This window comes from Nerophis ophidion, linkage group LG17, assembly GCF_033978795.1.
Source record: "Nerophis ophidion isolate RoL-2023_Sa linkage group LG17, RoL_Noph_v1.0, whole genome shotgun sequence".
Classification (NCBI taxonomy): Eukaryota; Metazoa; Chordata; class Actinopteri; order Syngnathiformes; family Syngnathidae; genus Nerophis; species Nerophis ophidion.
Genome location: NC_084627.1, coordinates 6921580 through 6934079, shown reverse-complemented (window position 1 = coordinate 6934079; position 12500 = coordinate 6921580). Strand labels below are relative to the sequence as shown.

The 12500-nt window shown below is 45.3% G+C and overlaps 2 protein-coding genes across 3 annotated transcripts in view; both read right to left on the bottom strand.

Moving 5' to 3' along the window:
- Positions 1–9165, bottom strand: part of LOC133535895 (inward rectifier potassium channel 2-like) — a 10133-nt gene extending 968 nt beyond the window's left edge. The window contains exons 1-2 of one of the 2 annotated variants that reach the window (XM_061875933.1): positions 8873–9165; positions 1–713 (exon numbers count right to left, since the gene is read on the bottom strand). The exon at positions 1–713 is cut by the window's left edge and continues 968 nt beyond it. In XM_061875933.1, the coding sequence (XP_061731917.1) occupies positions 1–713; positions 8873–8977 (818 nt within the window). In that variant the 5' untranslated portion in view covers positions 8978–9165. Of the gene's footprint in view, positions 714–1253; positions 1409–8872 lie in introns of those variants that run through there. The other variant, XM_061875934.1, reaches the window with a different exon arrangement.
- Positions 9166–10062: 897 nt separating this feature from the next.
- Positions 10063–12500, bottom strand: part of kcnj16a (potassium inwardly rectifying channel subfamily J member 16a) — a 7177-nt gene continuing 4739 nt past the window's right edge. The window contains exon 2 of the mRNA XM_061875944.1: positions 10063–12500. This exon is cut by the window's right edge and continues 452 nt beyond it. Coding sequence (XP_061731928.1) covers positions 11656–12500 — 845 coding nt within the window. The 3' untranslated portion in view covers positions 10063–11655.

Genomic DNA, 12500 nt, shown 5'->3' with positions numbered 1-12500 from the left:
CTACGCCGGAGGTTGCCCACGCGCCACATGAGGCACAGCTTGTTGTCCCTCATGGCCACCGTGGCGTTGTGGCTGAACGCCAGCGTCTCGTTCCTCTTCTTGGGCTTGGCCATCTTGGCCATGACGGCGCCGATGATGAAGGCGTCGATGACGCAGCCCACGATGCTCTGGAAGACCACCACGAAGACCGCCAGCGGGCACTCGTCCGTCACGTAGCGGTAGCCGTAGCCGATGGTGGTCTGCGTCTCCACGGAGAAGAGGAAGGCGGCGGTGAAGCTGCTCACGTTGGAGACGCACTTGTGGGCGTGGCCCTCCAGGTCGCCGTGGAAGATGGCCACCAGCCAGAAGACGCAGCCGAAGAAGAGCCAGGACAGCAGGAAGGCCAGGCAGAAGAGCAGCAGCATCCAGCGCCAGCGGATGTCCACGCAGGTGGTGAAGATGTCCGCCAGGTAGCGCTGGCCGCGCTCGCTCACGTTGACGTAGCGCACGTTGCAGTGGCCATCTTTCTTCACCAGCCTGCCGGACCGCCGCCGCCGCGTCTGCACCTTGACCTTGTCGGCCGCCACGTCGCCCGCCATGTTGGTCGGCTTCTCCGACGACACCACGCTGTAGGATCCTCCGCGCACGCTGCCCATCGCCCGGGGGAGGGCAGGGGGGCGGGGCCTCCTTGGCGTTAAGCGAGGAGGCGGGGGGCGTGGCCTTGTCGGGGTGGTCTGCAAACAGTGGACACTTGATTAGGCACACGCCGCTACAGACTTTTCATGCACGACGTCGCAAACGGGGGTCAGGGGTCAAAGGTGGGAGGAGCTCTCTAAAGGAGGAGGGGCCACAGCTCGCTGACTGTCGGAACCTCCCGGGTCCTCCTGCTGGGAAGTCCTGGGAGGGTTCACTCCTCATTAGTGCCGGTCGTCACGACGACGCCATGCGGGACCTGCTCCGGGGGCGGCGTCTTTTTCATCATTTTCATAATCACCATCATCATCTTCATCTTGTTTGGACCTCACAGAACCACACAACAACTTCTTCACACGCACACACACACACATACACACACATACACACACAAGCATGCACAAACACGCACACACACACAAACGCTAATAGGTGTGTATTGCAGCAGTCACGCACGCGCACAACACCACGTGTGACATATTTTCTTCAACATTTAGTTTTTCCTGTAAAAAGTCGCCAAGTTCGGACCAGCAGCAAAGAAGCAGAACCGTGACGTCATTAAAGTCCAGAAAGGTGTCTACCTGATGCTCATGCGCGTGCACGGAAGTCAGGTCCGGTTCGGTGTGAGCCGGGTCCTCCTCACTCTCTCAGCGGGTCATGTCTGCAGAACCGGGTCTCGGTGCTGCGTCTCGCCGGTCCCAAACTTATAAACACCATGCACGAGCTGGCCCCGCCCCCTCCCTCCTCCCCCTCCAAGCATGCCGTCGCGTGCACGCGGACTGTGGCGGGCACGCACCGCGCACGGGGACACCGAAACTTTTTGATAAGTAATTAACGCCGCGTGACGTCACGGGAGCCCAGATGAGGAGGATGAAGATGACAATCACGTGACGAAGATGAGGATGAGAGTGCGCATGTGCTGCTAGTAATCATTCAAGCATGGGGAAGTTTGCCGAAGTGTGTGTGTGTGTGTGTGTGTGTGTGTGTGTGTGTGTGCGCGTGTGTGCGCGTGTGTGTGTGTGTGTGTGTGTGTGTGTGTGTGTGTGTGTGTGTGTGTGTGTGTGTGCGCGTGTGTGTGTGTGTGTGTGCGTGTGTGTGTGTGTGTGTGTGTGTGCGCGTGTGTGTGCGTGTGTGTGTGTGTGTGTGTGTGTGTCTGCACGACAGCTGGGTGCCACACGGGGGCAGCACTTCATTTAAGATATAGAGTGATAGATATAATAATAATAATAATGTGACATGAGACTATGATGATGTGACATGAGACTATGATCATGTGACATGAGACTATGATCATGTGACATGAGACTATGATCATGTGACATGAGACTATGATAATGTGACATGAGACTATGATCATGTGACATGAGACTATGATCATGTGACATGAGACTATGATCATGTGACATGAGACTATGATAATGTGACATGAGAACATGATAATGTGACATGAGACTATGATCATGTGACATGAGACTATGATCATGTGACATGAGACTATGATCATGTGACATGAGACTATGATCATGTGACATGAGACTATGATCATGTGACATGAGACTATGATCATGTGACATGAGACTATGATGATGTGACATGAGACTATGATCATGTGACATGAGACTATGATCATGTGACATGAGACTATGATCATGTGACATGAGACTATGATAATGTGACATGAGAACATGATAATGTGACATGAGACTATGATCATGTGACATGAGACTATGATCATGTGACATGAGACTATGATCATGTGACATGAGAACATGATAATGTGACATGAGACTATGATCATGTGACATGAGACTATGATGATGTGACATGAGAACATGATCATGTGACATGAGAACATGATCATGTGACATGAGAACATGATGATGTGACATGAGAACATGTTCATGTGACATGAGACTATGATCATGTGACATGAGACTATGATCATGTGACATGAGACTATGATCATGTGACATGAGAACATGATAATGTGACATGAGACTATGATCATGTGACATGAGACTATGATCATGTGACATGAGACTATGATCATGTGAGATGAGAACATGATAATGTGACATGAGACTATGATCATGTGACATGAGACTATGATAATGTGACATGAGAACATGATAATGTGACATGAGACTATGATCATGTGACATGAGACTATGATCATGTGACATGAGAACATGATAATGTGACATGAGACTATGATCATGTGACATGAGACTATGATCATGTGACATGAGAACATGATCATGTGACATGAGAACATGATAATGTGACATGAGAACATGATGATGTGACATGAGACTATGATCATGTGACATGAGACTATGATCATGTGACATGAGACTATGATCATGTGACATGAGAACATGATCATGTGACATGAGAACATGATCATGTGACATGAGACTATGATCATGTGACATGAGAACATGATAATGTGACATGAGACTATGATCATGTGACATGAGACTATGATCATGTGACATGAGAACATGATAATGTGACATGAGACTATGATCATGTGACATGAGACTATGATCATGTGACATGAGAACATGATCATGTGACATGAGAACATGATCATGTGACATGAGAACATGATGATGTGACATGAGAACATGTTCATGTGACATGAGACTATGATCATGTGACATGAGACTATGATCATGTGACATGAGACTATGATCATGTGACATGAGAACATGATAATGTGACATGAGACTATGATCATGTGACATGAGACTATGATCATGTGACATGAGACTATGATCATGTGACATGAGAACATGATAATGTGACATGAGACTATGATCATGTGACATGAGACTATGATAATGTGACATGAGAACATGATAATGTGACATGAGACTATGATCATGTGACATGAGACTATGATCATGTGACATGAGAACATGATAATGTGACATGAGACTATGATCATGTGACATGAGACTATGATCATGTGACATGAGAACATGATCATGTGACATGAGAACATGATAATGTGACATGAGAACATGATGATGTGACATGAGACTATGATCATGTGACATGAGACTATGATCATGTGACATGAGACTATGATCATGTGACATGAGAACATGATCATGTGACATGAGAACATGATCATGTGACATGAGACTATGATCATGTGACATGAGAACATGATAATGTGACATGAGACTATGATCATGTGACATGAGACTATGATCATGTGACATGAGAACATGATCATGTGACATGAGAACATGATCATGTGACATGAGAACATGATGATGTGACATGAGAACATGTTCATGTGACATGAGACTATGATCATGTGACATGAGACTATGATCATGTGACATGAGACTATGATCATGTGACATGAGAACATGATAATGTGACATGAGACTATGATCATGTGACATGAGACTATGATCATGTGACATGAGAACATGATAATGTGACATGAGACTATGATCATGTGACATGAGACTATGATAATGTGACATGAGAACATGATAATGTGACATGAGACTATGATCATGTGACATGAGACTATGATCATGTGACATGAGAACATGATAATGTGACATGAGACTATGATCATGTGACATGAGACTATGATCATGTGACATGAGAACATGATCATGTGACATGAGAACATGATAATGTGACATGAGAACATGATGATGTGACATGAGACTATGATCATGTGACATGAGACTATGATCATGTGACATGAGAACATGATAATGTGACATGAGACTATGATCATGTGACATGAGACTATGATCATGTGACATGAGAACATGATAATGTGACATGAGACTATGATCATGTGACATGAGACTATGATAATGTGACATGAGAACATGATAATGTGACATGAGACTATGATCATGTGACATGAGAACATGATAATGTGACATGAGAACATGATCATGTGACATGAGACTATGATCATGTGACATGAGACTATGATCATGTGACATGAGAACATGATGTGACATGAGACTATGATCATGTGACATGAGAACATGATAATGTGACATGAGACTATGATCATGTGACATGAGACTATGATCATGTGACATGAAACTATGATCATGTGACATGAGAACATGATAATGTGACATGAGACTATGATCATGTGACATGAGACTATGATCATGTGACATGAGAACATGATAATGTGACATGAGACTATGATCATGTGACATGAGAACATGATAATGTGACATGAGAACATGATCATGTGACATGAGACTATGATCATGTGACATGAGACTATGATCATGTGACATGAGAACATGATGTGACATGAGACTATGATCATGTGACATGAGAACATGATAATGTGACATGAGACTATGATCATGTGACATGAGACTATGATCATGTGACATGAGACTATGATCATGTGACATGAGAACATGATAATGTGACATGAGACTATGATCATGTGACATGAGACTATGATCATGTGACATGAGACTATGATCATGTGACATGAGAACATGATCATGTGACATGAGAACATGATCATGTGACATGAGAACATGATGATGTGACATGAGAACATGTTCATGTGACATGAGACTATGATCATGTGACATGAGAACATGATAATGTGACATGAGACTATGATCATGTGACATGAGAACATGATAATGTGACATGAGACTATGATCATGTGACATGAGACTATGATCATGTGACATGAGACTATGATCATGTGACATGAGAACATGATAATGTGACATGAGACTATGATAATGTGACATGAGAACATGATAATGTGACATGAGACTATGATCATGTGACATGAGACTATGATCATGTGACATGAGAACATGATAATGTGACATGAGACTATGATCATGTGACATGAGACTATGATCATGTGACATGAGAACATGATAATGTGACATGAGACTATGATCATGTGACATGAGAACATGATAATGTGACATGAGACTATGATCATGTGACATGAGACTATGATCATGTGACATGAGAACATGATAATGTGACATGAGACTATGATCATGTGACATGAAACTATGATCATGTGACATGAGAACATGATCATGTGACATGAGACTATGATCATGTGACATGAGACTATGATCATGTGACATGAGAACATGATCATGTGACATGAGACTATGATCATGTGACATGAGACTATGATCATGTGACATGAGAACATGATAATGTGACATGAGACTATGATCATGTGACATGAGAACATGATCATGTGACATGAGAACATGATAATGTGACATGAGACTATGATCATGTGACATGAAACTATGATCATGTGACATGAGAACATGATCATGTGACATGAGACTATGATCATGTGACATGAGACTATGATCATGTGACATGAGAACATGATCATGTGACATGAGACTATGATCATGTGACATGAGACTATGATCATGTGACATGAGAACATGATAATGTGACATGAGACTATGATCATGTGACATGAGAACATGATCATGTGACATGAGACTATGATCATGTGACATGAGACTATGATCATGTGACATGAGAACATGATGTGACATGAGACTATGATCATGTGACATGAGACTATGATCATGTGACATGAGAACATGATAATGTGACATGAGAACATGATAATGTGACATGAGACTATGATCATGTAACATGAGAACATGATAATGTGACATGAGACTATGATCATGTGACATGAGAACATGATCATGTGACATGAGACTATGATCATGTGACATGAGACTATGATCATGTGACATGAGAACATGATGTGACATGAGACTATGATCATGCGACATGAGACTATGATCATGTGACATGAGACTATGATCATGTGACATGAGACTATGATCATGTGACATGAGAACATGATAATGTGACATGAGACTATGATCATGTGACATGAGACTATGATCATGTGACATGAGAACATGATAATGTGACATGAGACTATGATCATGTGACATGAGACTATGATCATGTGACATGAGAACATGATCATGTGACATGAGACTATGATCATGTGACATGAGACTATGATCATGTGACATGAGAACATGATAATGTGACATGAGACTATGATCATGTGACATGAGACTATGATCATGTGACATGAGAACATGATCATGTGACATGAGAACATGATAATGTGACATGAGAACATGATGATGTGACATGAGACTATGATCATGTGACATGAGACTATGATCATGTGACATGAGAACATGATAATGTGACATGAGACTTTGATCATGTGACATGAGACTATGATCATGTGACATGAGAACATGATAATGTGACATGAGACTATGATCATGTGACATGAGACTATGATAATGTGACATGAGAACATGATAATGTGACATGAAACTATGATCATGTGACATGAGAACATGATAATGTGACATGAGACTATGATCATGTGACATGAGACTATGATCATGTGACATGAGAACATGATAATGTGACATGAGACTATGATCATGTGACATGAGACTATGATAATGTGACATGAGAACATGATAATGTGACATGAGAACATGATCATGTGACATGAGACTATGATCATGTGACATGAGACTATGATCATGTGACATGAGAACATGATGTGACATGAGACTATGATCATGTGACATGAGAACATGATAATGTGACATGAGACTATGATCATGTGACATGAGACTATGATCATGTGACATGAGACTATGATCATGTGACATGAGAACATGATAATGTGACATGAGACTATGATCATGTGACATGAGACTATGATCATGTGACATGAGACTATGATCATGTGACATGAGAACATGATCATGTGACATGAGAACATGATCATGTGACATGAGAACATGATGATGTGACATGAGAACATGTTCATGTGACATGAGACTATGATCATGTGACATGAGAACATGATAATGTGACATGAGACTATGATCATGTGACATGAGAACATGATAATGTGACATGAGACTATGATCATGTGACATGAGACTATGATCATGTGACATGAGAACATGATAATGTGACATGAGACTATGATAATGTGACATGAGAACATGATAATGTGACATGAGACTATGATCATGTGACATGAGACTATGATCATGTGACATGAGAACATGATAATGTGACATGAGACTATGATCATGTGACATGAGACTATGATCATGTGACATGAGAACATGATAATGTGACATGAGACTATGATCATGTGACATGAGACTATGATCATGTGACATGAGAACATGATCATGTGACATGAGACTATGATCATGTGACATGAGACTATGATCATGTGACATGAGAACATGATCATGTGACATGAGACTATGATCATGTGACATGAGACTATGATCATGTGACATGAGAACATGATAATGTGACATGAGACTATGATCATGTGACATGAGAACATGATCATGTGACATGAGACTATGATCATGTGACATGAGACTATGATCATGTGACATGAGAACATGATGTGACATGAGACTATGATCATGTGACATGAGACTATGATCATGTGACATGAGAACATGATAATGTGACATGAGAACATGATAATGTGACATGAGACTATGATCATGTAACATGAGAACATGATAATGTGACATGAGACTATGATCATGTGACATGAGAACATGATCATGTGACATGAGACTATGATCATGTGACATGAGACTATGGTCATGTGACATGAGAACATGATGTGACATGAGACTATGATCATGCGACATGAGACTATGATCATGTGACATGAGACTATGATCATGTGACATGAGACTATGATCATGTGACATGAGAACATGATAATGTGACATGAGACTATGATCATGTGACATGAGACTATGATCATGTGACATGAGAACATGATAATGTGACATGAGACTATGATCATGTGACATGAGACTATGATCATGTGACATGAGAACATGATCATGTGACATGAGACTATGATCATGTGACATGAGAACATGATGTGACATGAGACTATGATCATGTGACATGAGACTATGATCATGTGACATGAGACTATGATCATGTGACATGAGAACATGATAATGTGACATGAGACTATGATCATGTGACATGAGAACATGATAAAGTAACTGTTATGTGTGTTGGTTGCTCTGCTGCCCCCTACAGTATCTGCTCTCTGTTGCATTACCTGGTCTTGCCTGTCTGGGGCGGAGCTACGCTGGCACACCTGCAGCCAATGAGTTTCGGCAGGTGATCTTCGATGCTTCATCACCTCCAAAGTGTCATCATTCATGTTCCCGTTACGTCGGGTCTGGATTACTGTCACCTAACATCCTCATGTCCCTCATGTCCAGCACCTGCTGGACTCCTGACTTGGACTAGAAGGTTGTGGTATCAAACACACCTGCTGGACTCCTGACTCGGACTAGAAGGTTGTGGTATCAAACACACCTGCTGGACTCCTGACTCGGACTAGAAGGTTGTGGTATCAAACACACCTGGTGGACTCCTGACTCGGACTAGAAGGTTGTGGTATCAAACACACCTGGTGGACTCCTGACTCGGACTAGAAGGTTGTGGTATCAAACACACCTGCTGGACTCCTGACTCGGACTAGAAGGTTGTGGTATCAAACACACCTGCTGGACTCCTGACTTGGACTAGAAGGTTGTGGTATCAAACACACCTGGTGGACTCCTGACTCGGACTAGAAGGTTGTGGTATCAAACACACCTGCTGGACTCCTGACTCGGACTAGAAGGTTGTGGTATCAAACACACCTGGTGGACTCCTGACTCGGACTAGAAGGTTGTGGTATCAAACACACCTGCTGGACTCCTGACTCGGACTAGAAGGTTGTGGTATCAAACACACCTGCTGGACTCCTGACTCGGACTAGAAGGTTGTGGTATCAAACACACCTGGTGGACTCCTGACTCGGACTAGAAGGTTGTGGTATCAAACACACCTGCTGGACTCCTGACTCGGACTAGAAGGTTGTGGTATCAAACACACCTGGTGGACTCCTGACTCGGACTAGAAGGTTGTGGTATCAAACACACCTGCTGGACTCCTGACTCGGACTAGAAGGTTGTGGTATCAAACACACCTGCTGGACTCCTGACTCGGACTAGAAGGTTGTGGTATCAAACACACCTGGTGGACTGGATCACTTCTGGGGAGGTGCTAGCTGAGTGTGTTCATGTAACAAGTCCATGACAGTCCTGCTCCCACAAGGAAGTCCTGGATCTCGGGTTCTTTGCCAAGGTTTCGGTTTCCCCATCCGAGTCTTGCAGGTCTTCATGTTTGGACCTGAGGATGTGGTCGAAGAAGCACTTTTCATCTTTTAAACAACATTCTCATTGACCAACTTCTGACTCAGCCTTCATGCTTTTATTGTGAAATCCTGCAACTCTTTCATGTTTTGCTATCAACATTGTGACTTTATTGACTGCTAACACACTTCCTGTCCTACTCATCTTAGATCATCTCATGTTTGTTGTCAACACTCTGGACTCACACTCTTCACAGCACCTTGTCAGATAGTGTTAGCGCAACAAGCAGCGATAGCATGTCAGAGGGTGTTAGCGCAACAGGTGATACTAGCACGTCAGATGTGTGAGCGCAACAGGCGGAACTTGTATGTCAGGTGCTGATGTTCATCTTGGCTGTGTGAGGCGTCACATTTCTCTGCGTGTCGCATCAGGTGGCATTAGCACAACAGGCGATGTTAGCAGGTCAGGTGACATTAGCGCAACAGGCGATGTTAGCAGGTCAGAGGGTGTTAGTGCAACTGCTGATATTAGCATGTCAGATGGTGTTAGCGTAACAGGCGGTGCTAACATGTCAGATACGTGTTAGTGCAACATGTGGTCTTAGCATGTCAGGTGGCGTGAGCGCAACAAGCGCCATTGGCATGTCAGCGCAACAGGTGGTGCTAGCATGTCAGAGGGTGTTAGCACAACTGGTGATATTAGCATGTCAGGTGGCGTGAGCGCAACAGGCGCCATTGGCATGTCAGCGCAACAGGTGGTGCTAGCATGTCAGAGGGTGTTAGCGCAACAGGTGATATTAGCATGTCAGATGGTGTTAGTGCAACTGGTGATATTAGCATGTCAGGTGGCGTGAGCGCAACAGGCGCCATTGGCATGTCAGCGCAACAGGTGGTGCTAACATGTCAGAGGGTGTTAGTGCAACTGGTGATATTAGCATGTCAGGTGGCGTGAGCGCAACAGGTGCCATTGGCATGTCAGCGCATTAGGTGGTGCTAGCATGTCAGAGGGTGTTAGCGCAACAGGTGATATTAGCATGTCAGATGGTGTTAGTGCAACTGGTGATATTAGCATGTCAGGTGGCGTGAGCGCAACAGGCGCCATTGGCATGTCAGCGCAACAGGTGGTGCTAGCATGTCAGAGGGTGTTAGTGCAACTGGTGATATTAGCATGTCAGGTGGCGTGAGCGCAACAGGTGCCATTGGCATGTCAGCGCAACAGGTGGTGCTAGCATGTCAGAGGGTGTTAGCGCAACAAGTGATATTAGCATGTCAGATGGTGTTAGCGTAACAGGCGGTGCTAGCATGTCAGGTGACATTAGTGCAACAGGCACATTGGGATGTCAGCGCAACAGGTGGTGTTAGCATGCATGTGGCGTTAATGCAACAGGCAGCGTTAGCATGTCAGAGGGTGTTAGCGCAACAAGTGGTGCTAGCATGTCAGAGGGTGTTAGCGCAACAGGTGGTGCTAGCATGTCAGAGGGTGTTAGTGCAACAGGTGGTGCTAGCATGTCAGAGGGTGTTAGCGCAACAGGTGGTGCTAGCATGTCAGAGGGTGTTAGCGCAACAGGTGGTGCTAGCATGTCAGAGGGTGTTAGCCAAACAAGTGGTGCTAGCATGTCAGAGGGTGTTAGCCAAACAAGTGGTGCTAGCATGTCAGAGGGTGTTAGCGCAACAGGTCATCTTGGTTATGTGAGGCTTCACATTTCTCTGCGTGTGGCATCAGGTGGCATTAGCGCAACAGGCGATGTTAGCATGTCAGGTGACATCAGCGGGACTGGCAGCGTTAGCATGTGAGACGGTGTTAGGTCAACAGGTGGTATTAGCACGTCAGGCGGCGTTAGCACGTCAGATGGCGTTAGCACGTCAGGGTGTGGGATGGTCTCGGCCGGGCGCTCTTCCTCGGCCGACCGCACCGTCACCAGGGGCGGGTGGAGTAGGTTGCCAGGGCGACGCGAGTCGGGAGACGATCCCGGCCGCGGCGAGCGCTTCTTGAGCCGGAAGACCTGGGCGCTGAGCTCGGGCATCAGCACCTTGGCGGTCTGGTGGAAGAGGTGGTAGTCCACGGTGTAGCGCCTCTTGGTGGCGCGGATCATCTCCTGGAAGACGTGTCCCCAGAGGATGTCGTGCGGCGTGTAGGAGGTGCGGGTCTGGTGCAGCGTCCCCGTGCTGTCGTCGGTGTAGGTGAAGGACACCACCACCTCCAAGTGGGAGCGCCGCAGCCGGGCCGGACTCATCCCGTAGAGCGGGCTGCTGGCGGCGATGCGGTGGCAGATGGTGGCGGGCGTGACCAGGACCACGTCCGGCTGCTGGAGGCCAAGGTCCTTGTAGGTCATGTCCACCTTGCCGGTGGCGTGCACGGCGGAGTGCACGATCTGAGCGCGTGCCGTGCCCTCCACCAGGTGGTGGCGGCGGAAGTCGCCCACCCTCCAGGAGAGACACAGGTGGCCGTCGCGGAAGTTGACCACGGCGCAGCTGCTGAAGCCCACCGTCTGCGCCCGCTTCCTGGCGGACGCCATCTTGGAGACGGCCACCCCGATGACGA